This window comes from Setaria italica, chromosome III (genome assembly GCF_000263155.2).
Source record: "Setaria italica strain Yugu1 chromosome III, Setaria_italica_v2.0, whole genome shotgun sequence".
Taxonomy (NCBI): domain Eukaryota; kingdom Viridiplantae; phylum Streptophyta; class Magnoliopsida; order Poales; family Poaceae; genus Setaria; species Setaria italica.
In genome coordinates, this window is record NC_028452.1 from 11149365 (window position 1) to 11168649 (window position 19285).

Sequence of the window (19285 nt, forward strand, 5' to 3'; positions counted from 1 at the left end):
ATATTGGGTCTAAATGCACAAAGGTAAAGTACAGAACCAATCATGGAGCAATATACCTTTTGATCAACCAGTTTTCCTTCTTCATTTAGATTGAGATGCCCATTCAATGCCATGAGTGTCTTGATGGATTTAGCATCGACCATGTCAAACTTCTTGAGCATATCTTTTACATACATGGTTTGATATATGAAAGTCTCTTCCTTCATTTCCTTGACTTGAAATTTAAGAAAGAATTTCAATTCACCCATCATGGACATTTCAAACCCCTTGGCCATGATCCTACTAAATTCCTCACAAAACTTTGATTAGTAGAACTAAATATAATGTCATCGACATATATTTGGCAAATAAATATATCCTTATCAACTTTGCGAGTAAAGAGAGTAGAATCGGCTTTGCCCATTACAAAATCGTTCTTGAGAAGAAAAATCCTTAAGGCATTCATACCATGCTCTAGGTGCTTGCTTAAGCCCATAGAGCGCCTTATGGAGCTTGTACACATGGTTAGGAAACTTTGGATCTTCAAAGTTCGGCGGTTGTTCCACATACACCAACTTGGATAGGGGACCGTTCAAAAATGCATATTCACATCCATTTGATAAAGATTGAAATCATGGTGAGTAGTATAGGCAAATAAAATACGAATTGACTCAAGCCTAGCTACGGGTGCATAGGTTTCACCAAAATCCAAACCTTCAATTTGGGTGAAACCTTCTGCAACTAATCTTGCCTTATTTCTTATGACCACACCATGTTCATCTTATTTTGTGAAACATTGGTGTTTCGAAACTCCGAGCCACTGTCACTCCTTCTCCTCTTGATCTTCAACTCATATTCATTTTGAGCTCTTCTAATGAATTTCTTGACTATCCCTTGAGCTTAACTTTTATCATGCAAAAAGAATACCCAAGTGAAACGGGAAAAATCGTCAACAATAACAATACCGTATTTATTACCGCCAATGCTAATGTAAGTAATGGGTCCAAATAAATCCATGTGTAGCATCAAGTCATGATGTTCTTGGCGGGGTGTGGAGCACCAACTTGTTTCCCAGCTTGACATGCGCTACATATCCTATCTTTCTCAAAGACAACATTTGTTAGTTTTAGGATACGATCGCTCATTTGAAGTTTGGCCAAATTTCTCATCCCAACATGGGCTAGTCGGCGATACCAAAACTAACCCAAGTTAGTTTTTGCCACTAAACAGGTCTTGGGCTCAACTCTATCCATTGTGAAATCAACTAGATAAAGCTTTCCCTTTAAACGACCCGTAAAAGCAATAGAGGAATTCTCCCTTTTTAAAGACGGTCACACCCCAATTAGTAAAGAGACAATTGTAGCCCTTCTCACAAAGTTTTGAGACGGCCAACAAATTGTATCCCAAAAATTCAACCAAATAAACATTAGAGAGAGTTGTCATTTAAGATAGCAATGTTACCCATTCCGATTACATCCCCTTTGCTACTGTCTCCATAGACAATACTTTCTTTAGGTGTGTCATAATGCCCTAGGGATGAAAATATATCCTTCTCCTCGGTCATATGATTTGAGTATCCACTATCAAGAAACCATGCGGTGCCACCGGAGGAGTAGGCCTACAAAACAAGTTAAACTTGAAACTTAGGTACCCAAAAGATTTGAGTCCTTGTTGCTTAGATGGATATATGTTTGGAACTCACACACTTCTAAAGGTAGCCTTTTTCGTGTAGGCACCAACATACTTGACCACTATTTTACCATCATGGTCCATTGTAACCATGTAGTTGGTGGTGTAGCTTGGTCAGTGCTCATGTGCAGCCACTTTGTCCTTTGATTTGGTTATGAATTTCTCCGTAACATTTACCTTGGTAGTTGCTTTGACCGTTGGCTTGACTTGTGTTGGTTTTTGTTACACCATGTGCCACGTCCATTAAATCACCAAGGTTTGCACCTTTGTTGAACATGAGGATCTCCTTACCATTCACCAACTTTCGGTCATTTACCTTGATTCCCTTGTAGTGTCCAAGCCCATCCATGTGCCTAGGATGCTTCCCATCCTTATACTTGATCTTAGGCTCAGACTTGGCATTACCTTCATAACCTTGTGCCACTAACATGATCAATCTTTTGATTTAAATATCCCTTACTTGATTGACCCTTCTAGCTTATCAATGTTAGCAACACAAGCACTTACATCAATTTTATAGCATCTTGAGCAACCTTCACCAGTGGAGGTATTGGAGTCAAGATTTGCCATGGAATTAACTTTGGTGCTTTACCAAAGATCACTATTGTTAACTTCAAAGTCTTTGAATTTGACCGTTAAGCATGAGAAGCTTTCTTAAATTTCACTATGAGTGACCTTTAGAGAAGCTAGAGATTCATTTGCCAAAGTGTGCTTCTTTGACATCCTCTCATTTGAATCATTAGCTAGAGATAAGTCAATAGCTAATTTTTCACCCTTAGCCTTTTCCTCAGCAAGAGCCTTCTCTAAAGCAAGGTTTCTCTCCTTTTCAAGGATGAGCAAGTCTTCTTGCCTATTGAGAGACTCCTTCTTTTTCTCCGATTTCTCCAAAAACTTTTTAATTTCTTTATAGCATTTCTTTCCAAATTCTTTTATCATGTTGGCTTTACATCCTCTAACTCACTTTGCTCGTTACTAAATATAGAGGAGGAGAGGGATGAGGAGGATGTAGCATCTAGTACCTTGGTCCCCTTTGCTATGAGATAAAAAGGAGTGTCATCTTCATTATCGAAGATATTGTTGAAGAGTATAGTTGGTATAGGAGGCTTGAGTATGGCCAAAGTTACCATACATTCTTTGTTGGATTCTTCATCACTAGAATCCAATTCTTCATCACTAGAATCCTATTCTTGACCAATATGAGCTTGATCTTGATATTTCTTCTTGTAGTCCTTGCTCGTCTCCTTGTACCTCTTCTCCTCCATTTCCTTATTTTTCTTGTGAGGATAATCGGCAATGAAATGACCAACTTCCTTGCATTTGTAGCATCTTCTTTGTGATGTCTTCCTCCTATCATCACCATTCTTCTTGAAAGCCTTCTTCTTCAAAAACTTCTTGTAATTTCTTATGGCGAATGTGATTTCTTCATCGGTGCTTCCTTCATCACTTGAGTCTTCCTTCTTTGACTTGAGATCTTTGGGACTTGACTCAACCATGACACTTGAGCTAGCATTGAGAGCCACATTCTTGTTCATCCTCAAGCTAAGAGATTTGGCCACATCTCTCTCAACCAACTCTTGATGCAATATTTCACCAAGAAGTTGATTGGGTGTCTTTGTCTTGAAGCTTGAATCTCTTCTAATCATGGTAGCAAGAGTGGGGTCCCTTGGAGTGAAAGCTCTAAGTATCGTCTTGGTGACTTTGTGATCATCCCAATCCGTGCTTCCAAGAGATCTAATATCCGACATAAGGAGCATTAGTCTACCAAACATTTGCCACATGATTTCTTCCTCAAGCATGATGAAGTGCTCTAGCTCTCCATGGATCAAGTCCATCTTTCCTTCTATAACTTGATCGGTCCTCTCATGTGCCTCCTTTAGTGTATGCCAAATCACCTTTGCAACCTCAACAGAGCGGACCTTATTGAACTCTTGAGCACATAGAGAGCCGGTGATAACCCTTACGGCTTGTGCATTGCGGAAATAATCTTGAGCTTGCTCGGCCGTTGGTATACCATTCTTAGGCGGAGTCACACCTACAACCACAACTTCCCAAATAGAAGGGTGAAGCCCATAAAGATGCATTTTTATGTCATATGACCACTTGGGATAATCCGTCCAATCAAAGTAAAGAGGTTTTCCCAAGTGGACGGATTGAAATTGAGAATAAGGATATTGAGGTGATGCATTTGAGTAATTAGGAGGAACTTGATGAAACCCGAAGAAAGGATGCTTGTCTCTTTCTTTCTTATCTTCTTCATCAACTTGTTCGCCTTCTTCTCGATCCTAGCGTTCATCTTCTCTTTTCTTCTTTTCTTGGCCTCCAAGTCTTCACCCTCAAGTTCATCACTTGAGCTCAAGTCGTCACTTAAGCTTGCTACATGTACGGAGGGAGGTCGACTCCTTAGAAGCTGACCAGAGGGGTCTATGGGACCTCCTCCAAAGCTTGGAGTAGCACCAACAACGGCAGCGGCTCGAGCGGCAACTTCTTCAACGGTGGCAAGTCCATCCCCATTATGAGACATCTTGAATCCCTTAGCGGTTAAGCCTTAATCAAGAGATTAGGCTCTGATACTAATTGAAAGGATCTTGTGATGCCTAGAGAGGATGTGTGAATAGGCTCACTTTAAAATTTTCCTAAAAAAGTTCACAGCGGTATTAGATAAGTCGGAACTTCCGACACCGTGTCGGAACTTTCGACACCGTGTCGGAACTTTCGATGGATCGAAACTTCCGGTACAGGGGCGGAATTTCCGACGGCAGGAAATGAGCTGAACAAAATTCAAAATGAAACTTGAATCTGCCAATTTTGTTTGAATCAAAGGATTATAAATGATGAGTAAATACTACTGCAGGTGATAGATATGCAAGGAACTACACAAATTTATAGATTAGCTCAAATCAAGCTTCTAGGTTAAAAAGAACTCGAGGAACACAACAAGCAAATAAGACAAAGGATTTGTTTACCGAAGTTCACTTCCACAAAGGAAGCTACATCTCCGTTGAGGAGCTCACAAAGAGCCGATTCCTCAGTAACCCTTTACCTCTCTCAATCAAACAGAAACGAGGATTGAGTTACTTACTATGAATCCACGAAGGATGGGGTGATACAAACATTCCCGGGCGCACCACACAAAGAGGGCGCTCAAACGGGTGACGCCTAACCGTATAGAAGCAAGCTTCAAGAGAAACCAACGTGAATCAAAGGCCGAAGATACTTTAAGTGCTCTTGAGATGAACTTGTTGAACCTCACACTTAAAGTCCCAAGCCTCACACCTCTTTTCCTTCTCTCACCCAAGCTCTAACTCAAACTCTCAAAAATTTAGCTCAAAGAGGGAGTGGGAAGAAGCATTGAATGCTCTAGAGAGTGTTTTTCTTGGGGTAGGTCAGCAGCCATGGAGGGGGCTAAGGGGGTATTTATACCTGAGCCCCAAAACCAGCCGTTACAGTGCTGTTATGTGCTTGTCGGAACTTACAACACAGAGTCGGATTTTCGTGCTTGTCGGAACTTACAACACAGAGTCGGATTTTCCAACACAGTTAAACTAAAATGGCTAGGAACTTCCCTCAATAAATGCTCTTTCTGTTGTTCTTATGCAAGTTATAAATTCCTTTGTGTCATTGATCTATGCAAGTTTGAGTATTCTCTGCTGGAAATTAAATTAAATTATATCTTAAGTTTTGCTTCATGACAAAGTACCTTCGTGCTATTTGTTGGATTATGTGCTTTTAGTTGCTTACTCTTGGTATCTCTAAGAATTACCAGTCAGAATCTGAATATGTCAATAATCATAGGAAGTTACAAGACAACCTTTTTTTCCCCCCATAAACGTTGATTTAAGAAACCTCATCAGGAAAAATATATCTTCTTTGCCCTATATTGTTTTGCAGCTTCATGGAAATGGATCCATTAAAGTCCTCAGTTCTATTACCACTCAAAATCATGAAAGAATTGCCTGTCCAACTAGATTCCTAAGAGCAGCTCATGAGACATCTGAAATTCAAGGGGAGTAATAAACACGCCAAAATGGAGTAGAACTCCAGAAAGGATGAAAAATCCTAGAAGTACACATTTTTATTTGTTATATGAGCAAGATAATGGAATAAAACACTTATATGGTAAACAATCAAATGTGGGTACAGGGTAAACAATCAAAGAAATTTCCATTCCTTCAACAGGACAGGAAACGATTATATATATGTGCTTCGTGATTATGTGAATGTCTGAATCTTACTTTGGTAACAGCACTCTTGAAAGTAGCAAAGGAGATGCTTACTGGTAGGATTAGTGTCTAAGGTTGTTGGATAACCACAAACTCTAACAAAGTGTTCCAGTGTATGTTTGTCAAAATACGGCTGACAAAGAAAAATTATAATGCCCTGCTCAGCAACTTGTACAAATCTGTTTCAGTAGTAAGCAAGCATATCAAACTTCTATTGTCAGAGGTCCAAAATAATTCTATTTCCAGAAGATGTCTGCAAATCAACACACAACTACAACCTGTAATCTAACATCGACAAGTGCAAGAGAACACACGTAGCCAGTACAAACATCAGGAAGGGCAACTTCACACAAGCATCGCAAACATTTACTCAAAGCCCCAAAATCCTAGCCAGTCAGTGTGCATCAACTTGGTAACCATCTCACTATCAGCAAATTTGGCCATGTGACAGTAAAAATCTCACAACAGAACTTGATAATCTGATATTGCAGACCATTATAATCGCTTAATTTGATCATACTTCAAACTACATAGCCAAAGGCAGTACAGAATCGTCGTCGAATTTAACCACTGTGAACCAAAAGTCACCACAGATACAAAAACGATCGAAGCTCGTCAGATTCAGTTTTCGAGTCCGGGCACCTGTATGCGCCGGCTGGCCTCGGACTTCTTGCCGCCGAGGAACTCGTCGGGGACGACCTTGAGCTGCTTGCGCTTCTTGGACTTGGCGATCTTCTGAATGGTCTTGGGGTTGGTGACCCGCTGCAGCTTGGTGCCCGTGCGCAGCACGTTCTCCTGCTTGCGCTTCTCCCGCTCCTCGCGCGCCTTCCGCTTCGCCACCTTGTTCTGCCGGATCTCCTCCTTGAGCTCCGCCTTGCGGGCCTGGTACGCGCGCTTCAGCGACTTCTCCCGGACGCGCTGCTCCAGCGGGGTCGGCTTCCGCGACACCACCACGGCCGAGGCGCGCCGGGTGCGGGGCTCCTTCCACCGGCGCCCCGACACGCGCCCGGCGATGACGCCGTCGTAGGTGGGCCGGCCGAAGGAGGCCGGCTTCGAGGGGTCCGACAGGGAAGGCATGGCGCGGAGCTTGGACGGCCGGGGCGCGTCGGCGTCCAGGTCCATGGAGTCCGCGGCCGCCGCCTCAGCCTCCTCCGCCTCCTCGCGGCGCTTGCGCTTGCCGCGCTCGCCGCCGAGGCCCTCATCGAGGTAGCGGAAATCGAGGTGGGAGGCCATGGTGGGTGGGATCGACGGGGCGCTTGAGGCGCGGGATTGAGAGAGGGAGAACTAAGGCGGAGGCGGCGGCGGCTTTATTAGGGTTTGGGAGTAGCACCAGAGGATGGCGGGTTTATTGTGGTTGAGCTGGGCCATTTTTTGGTTTGAGCCGTTTTATGCAATATTAAGAGCAATGCATCCTCGTCCTACGGCCCACGAAGCAGCCCGGCCCAAGACGGCGGCTTCTTCCTCGAGACGCTTCCTCGTGCTCGCACCCAAGGCCCGCGGCGGCGGCGGGCAGCGTCGCACGCAGCGCTGGTCCGTGAAGACTCGGCTCCTGTAGGGCGGCGGAAGTCGCTGGGGCGCCGGAACTGGGTGTGTGGGAAGGCAGGACGCTGGTCCAAAGGTCAGTGCCCAGGACCAAGTGGCGGCGAGCAGGCGTTGGTAGTTGGGTTCTCGACTGGGGCTGTGGGGAAGGCCTGAAATTTTTAACAATTAGAAACTTCTCTAGCCTTAAGGTATTTCTCTTTGCCACCTGTTCCTCTTTGCAATTAGAATTTTTTTCCGTCCAGGCTACTGAATTAGTTTGAGTTGGGCAATGCGTGCCCAAATTAAGGTTTGATGATTTGATTGTATATGCGTAAGTAGAAGAGAAGATTTTATGGTATCATCACCAGTCTCAGTTTTTCAAAAAAGGAAAAACATGCAAATATGTTAGTAGATTTTTGAAAGAAGATAGAGAAGGTGGAACTTCGGAGATCAATTATACTACTCATGTCTATTTCACTCATTTGGTAGGATACTATTTCTAATATTCATGCCAAGTCAGATACATATCGGATCAGTTGGGTGTTATCCACACTATTTGTAAAACCCTGTTAAACTACCTCATGAACATTGTGCCTTGGCACCCAAATCATACCTGAACGCTGATGGTGCTGAGAATATGCTTCATCGCTGTTTAAGTGTTGGCAGATGGTACCCTTGATAGCAATTCTAAAGGTCAGGTCATTGAGCATCTCAAAAGAAAAGGGGGGATCACGATACTTCTGGCACATGCTCACAGCTGGGAGGCAATAGTAGCAAGAGGGCACATGCTCACAGCTTCTTGGTGGTGGTTAGGAATCGGGGAAAAGAGGGAAAGCTCAAACTGTTCGTGTCTTCGATGTATTTGTGCCCAATTATTGGTTAAAATTGACATGATCCACGAAAGTTATGCTAATGTATATTTTAAAATATGTGTTCTTTCTTATTAATGGCAATAACATGTAGCTTTCTCTAACCAACCGGAGGATACATATTAGTCAACGTTTGGTCTCACATGTACTTCGTGTTCTATGTATACCCCTCTTAATCTACAACTACACATAATTAGGAGCTTCTGCTGGTCTGGACGTGTGCCGTGCATAGGATGAGGCTTGGGATTCAAATGGGAAGAATGCTGGTCCTTATGCTGCACTGATGTTTGCTTTCTTCTTCTTTTTTTGTTTCAAACCGTGTGGCAATCCTACTAGTGGTCGCTTTGTTTGGGTTTTTATGGGGTACAGCCATACCCTCAGGCCTTGATACACCTATATTGTAGACCTGTTAAGCTGTTATCTTTCTACTAAATTGGTAAGTAAATTTCATGAATAAATGTCACATATTTGCAAATAGATCGTAGTATACATGGGCATATCATATCACCTACTTATTCTCTTAACCACTTAATTGTTCAACTATAGGCATGGTTCCTTTTTGAAATTTGATTGTTAGTTTAAAACTGAATATTCATCTGTATTCAATTATGTTTTGTCTTGCACGGCATGTGTGCAGAACTGAGATATGGAGGACGAAGAAAACATTGAGGATGAACTGTTTTTTGTGGACTCACAACTCCAGGACATTCAAGGTATGATCACACTAAACACTTCCCAGTTGATAGACAATTAGACATGAATTGTTAATTCAAGGTATGATACATGCATCCTTTTCCCTGACTATTCGTCTGTATCAGCTACTTACTGAATTGTTAATGCATGTTTAAGTTTTAATCATAATGGACATGAAAGTTCACTTTATCTCCCTTTTCTTTGGTCCTGAAGTCAATAAACACTTTTATCTCCCTTTGTCTCCTCCTTGATTGCTGGAGACTCCCAGGCTTCCGTGTACTGTTGTAGTTTTTTTTAAAAAAAATAGAAATAAAAACTTGATCACATGGGGAGACTCCTCCCCCTGGGCTAAGGTGCCATGCTCCAAACCCGAGTCCAGAGAGGAGTTTCAACGACTCCCGGAGTTCAATGCTCTAACTGGTCCACACACGAGAAGCTTGGCAGTACTGTTGTAGGGTTAGCTATTGTGTTAATAACAGGTTTTCTCAATTATTGTTGCATTACCCATTATTCTTAGGGCCCTTCATGTGCTTCTTGATGTGTGGAGAGACAATTTTGATCCCTCTCAGTTATCAGTGTTAACAACCAGGAGGTTTTATTTAGCGTCACACTAACAGCAGACATATTTTTTGGATTAGTCCTTTTGAGTGCTATACTGAGTATTTTGTGGACAAGGAATGCCACTGCTTCAATTTTCACAGTTGAAATTAATGCTTTCCAGGACAAATTAAAACATTACTTGATCGCCAAGAGGAGTTGTATGAGTGACAGTCACAGTTAAAGGCTTTGCTGGAAGTATCTAAGAAATCCAGAAACAAATCAAATTATGAATCTTCAGTTACTCTGGAAGATTGGTCTGGGAGCTTCCCATGGGATTCTCAGGCTGATGATACCAGATTCAATATATTTGGCATCACCTCCTACCGATCAAATCAACGAGAAGTAAGTTTACAGCAGAAATAATCTGTTTCTTTTTTAAAAAAATCCTTCCTCTTGGGCACACCTAGTTATAACCTAAAAGAAATGCACAATAGATGTTCAAAGTGTTTTGGTTCTTTCTGATGGTTTTTGGATTACCATTCCTCTGATATCCCTATTGTTTTTATATCCTTTTTGTTTAGTGCTGATCCTAATTTTACACCCATAGGCTATGTTATATTGTATAATTTCATCTTATTTTCCACTCTTGTAATGCATATTGTGCTTACAGATAATTAACGCAGTCATGAGTCAAAAGGATGTTCTGGTCATAATGGCTGCTGGTGGAGGGAAGAGCCTGTGTTACCAACTCCCAGCTGTATTTCATAATGGAATTGCATTGGTTGTCAGCCCAATACTTTCTCTTATCCAGGACCAGGTTGTTAACCTGTAAACATCTTTTTTTTTCCTTGCCCTATACATGCACATGTTAATTTTTGAAAAGTTGTACTGTTCTAGGTCATGGGACTGGCAGATTTAGGTATAGCAGCTTACATGCTGACTTCAACTACCAACAAGGAAGTTGAGAAGTTCATCTATAGGGCACTTGATAAAGGTGAAGGAGAATTGAAGATATTATATGTGACACCAGAAAAGATATCGAAAAGTAAAAGGTTCATGCCTAAGCTTGAGAAATGCCATCTTGCTGGACGTCTTTCTCTCGTTGCAGTAGATGTGAGTGATGATAATACTTGTTTCTATTTGTGCCTAATCCCCAAAATTGTTACAGTACACTAATATCGTTTCTCTCAATAAATGCTCTTTCTGTTGTTCTTATGCAAGTTATAAATTCCTTTGTGTCATTGATCTATGCAAGTTTGAGTATTCTCTGCTGGAAATTAAATTAAATTATATCTTAAGTTTTGCTTCATGACAAAGTACCTTCGTGCTATTTGTTGGATTATGTGCTTTTAGTTGCTTACTCTTGGTATCTCTAAGAATTACCAGTCAGAATCTGAATATGTCAATAATCATAGGAAGTTACAAGACAACCTTTTTTTCCCCCCATAAACGTTGATTTAAGAAACCTCATCAGGAAAAATATATCTTCTTTGCCCTATATTGTTTTGCAGCTTCATGGAAATGGATCCATTAAAGTCCTCAGTTCTATTACCACTCAAAATCATGAAAGAATTGCCTGTCCAACTAGATTCCTAAGAGCAGCTCATGAGACAACTGAAATTCAAGGGGAGTAATAAACACGCCAAAATGGAGTAGAACTCCAGAAAGGATGAAAAATCCTAGAAGTACACATTTTTATTTGTTATATGAGCAAGATAATGGAATAAAACACTTATATGGTAAACAATCAAATGTGGGTACAGGGTAAACAATCAAAGAAATTTCCATTCCTTCAACAGGATAGGAAACGATTATATATGTGTGCTTCGTGATTATGTGAATGTCTGAATCTTACTTTGGTAACAGCACTCTTGAATGTAGCAAAGGATATGCTTACTGGTAGGATTAGTGTCTAAGGTTGTTGGATAACCACAAACTCTAACAAAGTGTTCCAGTGTATGTTTGTCAAAATACAGCTGACAAAGAAAAATTATAATGCCCTGCTCAGCAACTTGTACAAATCTGTTTCAGTAGTAAGCAAGCATATCAAACTTCTATTGTCAGAGGTCCAAAATAATTCTATTTCCAGAAGATGTCTGCAAATCAACACAGAGCTCAGGAAACAATTATAAAGAGCCAAACAACTGGCCCTTTGACAGTCTTATCACCTAGCTTAAGAATACTGGCATCCAGCGGTGAGTAGAAACATATGGTTGGATAGGACACAACTATAAAATCAGATGCCTGCTGGCAGGCAGGCTGGCTGTAAGAAGATGAACAACAGAGCAACCGTTCGCTGCATGTTTACTGTAAATTGTGAATAACGTCATAATGTACACTATCATCTTTGCTATGATCACAAGTTCATCTTTTACAACAAAGCAGCAAAGTTTGGATCCAGCTTCAGACAACAGACACAAGAGGGTGCTGTATGGAACTCAAGCAGAAATAATGGGGTTTCTGACGCACTCCTTGGATTGGACTTGTCCTGCAGTGAGCTCCAGTTGATCTTCTTCACAAAGGCCACCGTCGTGAGGCGTCTGGAAGATGGGGATGCTACCGAGCGGAAAGACGAGGACCGATCATTGGCGTGCTGGCTTCCGAGCATTTGGCGAGTGGAGGAAGATGAGCTTGACTGCCCGTCATCAGATGGTCGCATCATAGTACTGCTTCTATGGATTGGCACAGACTGAACCATTCTGCATCTGCTCAAACTCAAAGGAATGAGGAGGTTCATCTCTGCTGTCGTAATTGAACCTCATTCCTGCTGCATGCTGTTGGCGTGAGTGATGCACACCATCACCAAGTTTCTGTTTAGGATCACCAGCATCATCGCCACCTCAACTGGCCATCTTATCTTGTAACAGCAATTAGCTGATGAGGGGCTCTGCTTCTGATGAAGGGCGGCAGCTGCTCATACGGAGCCTCAATCTACAAGTAACCTGCAATCCACGGTGAATGATTATTACCAAGGGCAAAAGTGCATTAGAGTAGAGAGAAGCAATAATTTACTTGTGAATATAACAGTGCTGACAATCTGAATTTATCGAGTTTCCTGAAAAGACTCGTAGCGGTGCATTTGTGATGTTACAAATAAAACGATCATCACTTTGTGACTCTCTGTCTTGTGATGTTGTTACGCAGGAGTAACACAATTATTCAATTAATTACTAGTTGAAAAATGGTAACAATCCAGCATTGATGAAAAAATTGCAAATTTGAACAAGAAAGATGAGGAGAAGGCCAATTTTGCAGAGAAGGAAACAGTTGATTGAATTTGATCCATGAACATACGCACCAGTATAATAATCCAATTTAGCACATGGACTCCCCTTCAGTTTGGTTACTGGAAAGTGAGAAATCAATCCAGTATCAGAGACAGAACAGTAAATGGATCAAAGCATTAACATAAGATAAGATCACAGCTAAAATGAATATAAACTGTGATCCATTGCTTTGATTGATATGTCACATGTAGCGATTACATGAAGTCGATAACTACGAACCTACAGATACCACAAAAGTTTGAGGCTTCCAACTAGAATCTGACTCTAAGTCTAAAAATTAGAGAATCAGAACTTTGAATCTCTGCAAGTCTTGAGCTGAGTGGCAAGTCCAATCTGCAACTTTGAATCTCTGCAAGTCTTGAACTTTGAATCTCTGCAAGTCGTGGCACCTGTCCAGACATAAGCATGCCACAGCCTGACTAGAGCCTAGAGGACGGCGAGGTAGAAGAACTCCAGGGTCGGATCAACTAGCAGCTCCTCCGCCGCCACAGCAGCTTCCGCTTCGACTCCCAGCGCACCGGACGCGGCGGCCCCTTCGCCCACGATCAAGCCACAACGGGGGTGGAAGCAGGACACGGAACCTCCCCGATGGCGCAGGGCGAGGCTGCGCTCCACGACCGCGGACGACCACCCCCGCTCCTCATCGGACTCCTCCCGCCGGTAAAGGCCCTCGTTGCGGCCCCTCTTCTTCGCCCCGTCGCGGCCCCTCTTCTTCGCCTCGTCGCCGTCCCTCTTCTTGGATGCGTCGCTGTCCCTCTTCTTGGATGCGTCGCGGTCGCGCCGGCGGGCGAGCTCCTCCTCAACGGGGTCGTCCGCCACCACGGAGGTTATGGCGCCGTCGATGGTGAAGGTGAAGGCGAAGGCACCCGCGCGCAGGAGCTGGGTCCCGTCAGCGGCCATCATCGGCGGCGGCGGCAGGATTGAGATCTGATGGGATCGCGATTGCGGTGGACGCGGCGGCGGCGGGATTGAGATCAGAAGGGAATGGGATCGCGAGTGCTCGTGACTCGTGAGAGATCAGGGATGGGAGTCGCGGCGGAGGGGAAATTTTGGAAAGATGGCGCGCGGCGGAAGGGAAATTTGCAGGCGGATCGGACGGTGCCTTTGAGGACAGGTCGGATGCGTGGGCGACTCGGGATTAGTTGGCGTAGGCGCCACGCGGATCCGGACGCTTGCGTGCGGTGGACGCTGGTGGAGCGGGGTGACAGCTCAGCAGAGGCAAGGCAGGCGACCCGCTCGACTCGGATGCCCATGCGCTGCGGTTACCTTAACCCGGCGGTGAGGAGGTGTATTCCGGTATATCCGTGTTTCGGGACAGCCTGGGCAAGCGTATTAATTAATGGTTCTGATTTCCGCATTTTATTTATTTACTAGCAGAAATACCCGTGCGTTGCTACGGGCCCTTAACGGGTCCTTACTGTAACAGCTGCCATTTTGGTCATTTAAAGTGACTTGGATGAATTGGAAGTGATTCAAGAAGAAAAGGAAAAGAAATTAGCCAAAATCAAATTCGGGTCAAATTTGGCCGAAATTTGAATTTTGAATTTGAAATTCAGAAAAATTCGGCAAAAATATAGAATACAAGTGTAAGAGTGACTAGAACTTAGGGATCAAGAATTTGGAACAGAAATGGTGCTAAATATCTCAGAGAAATCAAAGAAAGAAAAAGGAAAATTGAAGTTACTGTTCACCGTCCGAAAATAGGAACTCAGAAAAACAGCAGCAGAGTCTGTTTTCAAAATTGATTTCTGATGAACTTTTCAAATAAGTGAATCAAAACAACTACACCACATCATAGTATGGACTTTAGACTACTAGAATTGGATGTTGTTGGCAAGAAACAGTGAAGCGAACAAATTCAAATTCCAGCTCAAAGTCAGCATCTTGTCACTGCAAATGACATCACTGAAAATGGTTAAGTCTGAAACCAGCAGCATAGAGTCGACTTTGGACTTGAATTCAGAGCAATGTAGATCAGAAAGAGTAGTTGTTCTTGAGCAAAATGGAACATTGGGATGTTGTAGAACACATTTGGGAAGAAATTGGACTGAAAGGAGAGGAATTGGATCACTAAACTCAATCCCAAAGTGAAGCAAGTGACACTGTCAGTTAACTCACGAACTGAACTTGGAGTTCAGCGAAATTCAGTTGAAGCCGAGAAAGAAATTCAAATTACACTGTGCTCGGATGTTTATCTCGGGGTAGAGCCAAAATAAAAGTTGGAGGATTCAAGTTTATCTCCAACTTCTGTTAAGGCACTTGGGGACCGTCGGATTGGAAATCGACCGTGATGAAGCTCTGAAGATTTCGGGCATCAGAAGAAAGAAAGGGGAACGATGACAGAGCAACGGGACGTGTCGCCGCCGCCGCCGTCGGTCACTCGCCAGCGCAACCAGCTAGGCCACCTCTTCACCACGTAAGTCTACGAGTAGGCCACGGTGTCACCCATGCGCGCAGTAAAACGCTTGAATAACTACCGCTCCCGCGCCGCCGTTTCACCGCCGCTCTTTTTACCGCCGCCACTTCCTCTGTCCGAGCCGCCGCCGCCGAGCAAAATTCCACCGCTACACCGTACCTCCCGTCGATTCCTTCCGTCCACACCTCCGCCCACACCCCACCAGCAACCCTAGAACCTTGTTGCCCAGCTTCTCTGCCGTCACGCCTGGAACCACCGCCGCTTCTGTCCGCCGTCGCCGCGCCTCCCGCTCACGGTGAGCACTACCTTGCGCCGGTCCCCTTTCTTCTTAAGTAGTAGTAGGCGAGTCCTTAGGGTACTAGGATGGTGTAGAAGCAGTCGTTCGAGTAGTTTGCGCCGCAGTCGTGAGTAGCCGCAGCCGGCCGAAGGTGTCGCCGCCCGCCGCCGTGGAGGGAGTGGCTCCGGCCATCTCTTGAGGAGCTGTTGCCGCGCGCGGGTGCGTGAAAGCATAGGGGTGCTGTCCTGACCTAGCTTCGCCGCCGGTGGGGCGCCGGCCGGCGAGTCGCGCCGCCCCCTGTCGCGCGCGCGTTTTGGCGGGAGGAGGAAGAAGCGCCTGGATGCTCAGGCCCGCGCGACAGAGAGAGAAAGGAGGAGAGGAGAAAGAGGCCGGGGCGCGGCCGTCTGTTGGGCCGCGGCCTTGAGGCCCAGTAGCGCGCACGCGGTCGGCCATAAAAGAGAAAGGGGCCGGAGGCCCAGTGGAGGCAGGCCGCGCCCGTGAAGGAAAGAGGAAAAAGGAAGAGGGCCATTGGGCCGGTGTCGGGCCAGAAAAGGGGAAAGAAAAAGAAAACGGCCCACGGGGCCCGTCAGGGGGAGAAATGGCCGGCGGGTAAGTGGAGCAGTGAATAGGTGGGTCCGCGTCGTGGGGCCCAGTGCGCATGAGAGGGGGTAGAGTCAGGCTGCGTAAGAAAAGTTTTCCAGGGTGTTTTTCGGGAAAAATTAGATTTCCTTTGTAGAATAATTAGTTTAAATCCGATTTATACCATTTAAATCACAGAAATTTCTAGGAGTGTCCAAAATTAGTGAAACCAATTTTGATAGGCTTGTTTTATTTTCCTTTATGCATTAAAATTTTTATACCCTAGGAAAATAATAAAAAAATTCGGGTATTTATTTAATGCCTTCCTTTTAAGGTAATTAAATAAATACTTAATATTTATAAAATGTACAAAATATAAAATAACATTTTCTTAATCACAAATTATTCTTAACTCATAGGAAATTAGATTTTCAAGTTAGAAATTAATTATAACTTTTTCTAAAAATAAAAGAAAAAGCCTTAAGGAGGGTTAAATAAGAAAATAAAATTGAGGGCTAATCGTTTTAGGTTTTTGTGTGTTGACTTGCAACTTTATCATGATAAATTGTATAGTCTTTGTTGGCTTACAACTTTATCATGAAGGAAAGTTGTATAGTCTTTTACTCAAAAATTTGCATTCCTAACCCCTGCATGTGTTGTGCTATAGATCCCGAAGCACCAGAAGAAGAATATTTGGAATTTTCAGAAGGACCTTCGGAGTTCGAAGAAGTTTTTGAATTAGTCCCCTGTGAAGCCAACCCGTCAGAAGATACTAACTTTTTAAGCGAACAAGGCAAGCCCCGGTGCATTTATACCTATCTATTTTGGAGTCGTTATTTCATGTGTCTAATTATCGGTTAATTGCTATATGGATGCACTAAGTCTAGGAGTTGCTTGAAACCTATTATTGTGTATGATCATGCCTTGTTTTAAGGACATCTTTGCCACTTGTTCAAACCTTAGAAGATACCCAAGTCTAGAATTGCTTACTTGCTTACATGCTTGGTTTACCAACCTTAAGGAAAACTTTTGAGTCATACATGTTGCTTATGAAAAGATATCTTGGAAAGTGAGAAGCGGACAGAAGCTAGAGATGTAGTTCTGTCTGCTAGATTAATTTGGTTAAGGCCCGATTCGTTGTCTTAACCTTTGATCAAGTGATAAGCATCTGATCATTTACTGGGTATGGGACCAGTAAAGCCCAGTAGGTTAGTAAACTCTATGATCGGGAATACTTCGTACCCGCGCTTGACGTGCTGGAGATTGGCAGGGGCGTAGCCTGAAACTCACATGGTGATCGGACCAGACATGGGGTCCCATGTGGGGGTGCATCCCTGGGTCCGGGTAGTCGTATTCCTAATCATTAATTTTGCTAATCGAGAGGTTGTTATGTACGACCTGGACAGTCGTATAAATCTGGTGATCAGGGTACTCTCTTGCAGGATGTAAATTGATCCGGATCGCCGCAATTCTCGGTTATGAATGCACTTGATCACTGTTGAGCATCGTAGTATTAATTCATGCAATATATATATCTTTCTGTTAATATTTGATGTATGACTTAATATCTATGGTTGCTTTTACTTTCTGCTCATCATTTAGAATGGTTAGATAATGACTTAACCCAAATAAAAGATAAAACTAAGGCATCACCTGTAGTAAGCTTTTCGGCGAAAAGTTGCATCAGCCAGGTACACCAAAAAGCCATCATATACATCCTAAGAAAAACTATTATATTGGTTAGTCGGGTAAGACTTGCTGAGTACCCCGTACTCAGGGTTTTCCCTTGTGGCTATCTTTTCAGAAGCTCCGCAGGAGTCTACAGAGGAGGAAACCCCGAAGCTCTAGGGTATTGTTATGAGTCTCACAATACCCTTAGAAAAGAAGTTTCAAATGCTCATCTCCTCCCGGACTGATTATGTTTAAATCTTAGAACGCTGTCTAACACTGCACTACTAAGTTTGCTTCAATCTATGTTCTGTAATAACTCGTATCTTCTATATGTATGTAAAAATGTAATGTTTGTTGATATTATCTCATCGCGGATACTATCCTGATGTATGGCTATGAGACACGTCGTGGATCTTTCGAGGAGTCCTAGGGACACTCGACGGACTACCGGACTTATGCTGTTTTAGGTGCGTTTCGGATAATTGCTGATCCGATGGCGATTAGGCGCACTTAAACCAGCTTAAGTTGGGCGGTTCCGCCACACTTACTTGCTCTCACATTATTATTCACCTGTTCCTAATATGTTGGTGCGTTGTCCCTAATAGTCCTCTCTTTGCAAGTATAGTAGTAGAAAACATTTGTGTGTTACCATCTGTTTATTACGTGGGACCCACACATAGAAATACAAAAATTACCACTTAACCTCCGCTCTATCCACTCATTCACATCTTGCCCTATTCTCGCCGTCGCCCAGGCGCTGCACATCTTGTCGTCCTCGCCGTCGCCCTGGCAAGCACTCGTCCTCCCCATGTCTAACCCCATTCCCGCTTCGAGCGCTATGCCACAACACCTCTAACCGCCATGAGTAGGAGCGTGTTCTCCTCTTCTTCTCGTTTCCATCTACCTCCCATCTATAATCCACTCCAAATCGTTCCAATCAAGTGCAAAATCGAGCCTCCAATTGGTAGATATGGAGACCTTAGTTCCGGATCTGGAGAGGATGGACGTCATTGAGGGGGGTGTGAGGTCCCGACCTCTGCCCCTATTGGCCTGTTCGCTTCAGCTTATTCAGCCGGCTTATCAGCCACCAAACAGTGTTTTCCTCTCACAACAAATCAGCCGTTTCAGCTTTTCAGCCGGCTTATAAGCTGAAGCGAACATGCCCCCCCGCCCCAAGGGTCACCAACGCAGACGACAATGCGGGAGGAAGTGGTGCTTCCCGTTGGCCGTGGAGTGGCAGCCTCACGCGAGGGTGGCTCCAGAGGGTTGACGACGGCGGATCCTTTGGGCAACCGGTGCGAGTGAGGACGGAGGTGGGGTGGGGCAGTGGGCGTGCGGCCGGCACCAGGCACGGGGGTATGGGCAGCGGCGACCAGCCCCAGGCGCGGGTGGCATGCGTGGCGGCTGGCCCGAGACGCAGGGCGCGGGCGGTGGGACGCGCCAATCTTTTTTTCTTTTTTCCTTTTTCTTTTGATATTATATATTTTTCTTTTATTGTTTCATGTAGCACCGAATATGATGTTTCATTTTTATGTAATGATTGT

The 19285-nt window shown here is 44.0% G+C and overlaps 1 protein-coding gene and 1 long non-coding RNA gene across 3 annotated transcripts; one reads left to right on the forward strand and one right to left on the reverse strand.

Moving 5' to 3' along the window:
- Positions 1-6292: 6292 nt before the first annotated feature.
- On the reverse strand, positions 6293-7219 carry LOC101766460. Its single transcript, XM_004961231.3, has one exon. It carries the CDS (start codon positions 7119-7121, stop codon positions 6510-6512), a length of 612 nt encoding a protein of 203 aa, XP_004961288.1. The 5' UTR covers positions 7122-7219; the 3' UTR covers positions 6293-6509.
- Positions 7220-7331: 112 nt separating this feature from the next.
- Positions 7332-12603, forward strand: LOC101766878. 2 transcript variants are annotated; one of them, XR_214826.3, is made up of 6 exons: positions 7332-7618; positions 8916-8991; positions 9693-9913; positions 10182-10328; positions 10409-10624; positions 12006-12603. It is a non-coding gene; the product is annotated as an uncharacterized LOC101766878 (long non-coding RNA). The 2 variants fall into 2 exon arrangements; XR_001163605.2 differs by lacking the exon at positions 12006-12603 and having other exon boundaries at positions 10409-11352.
- Positions 12604-19285: the final 6682 nt, after the last annotated feature.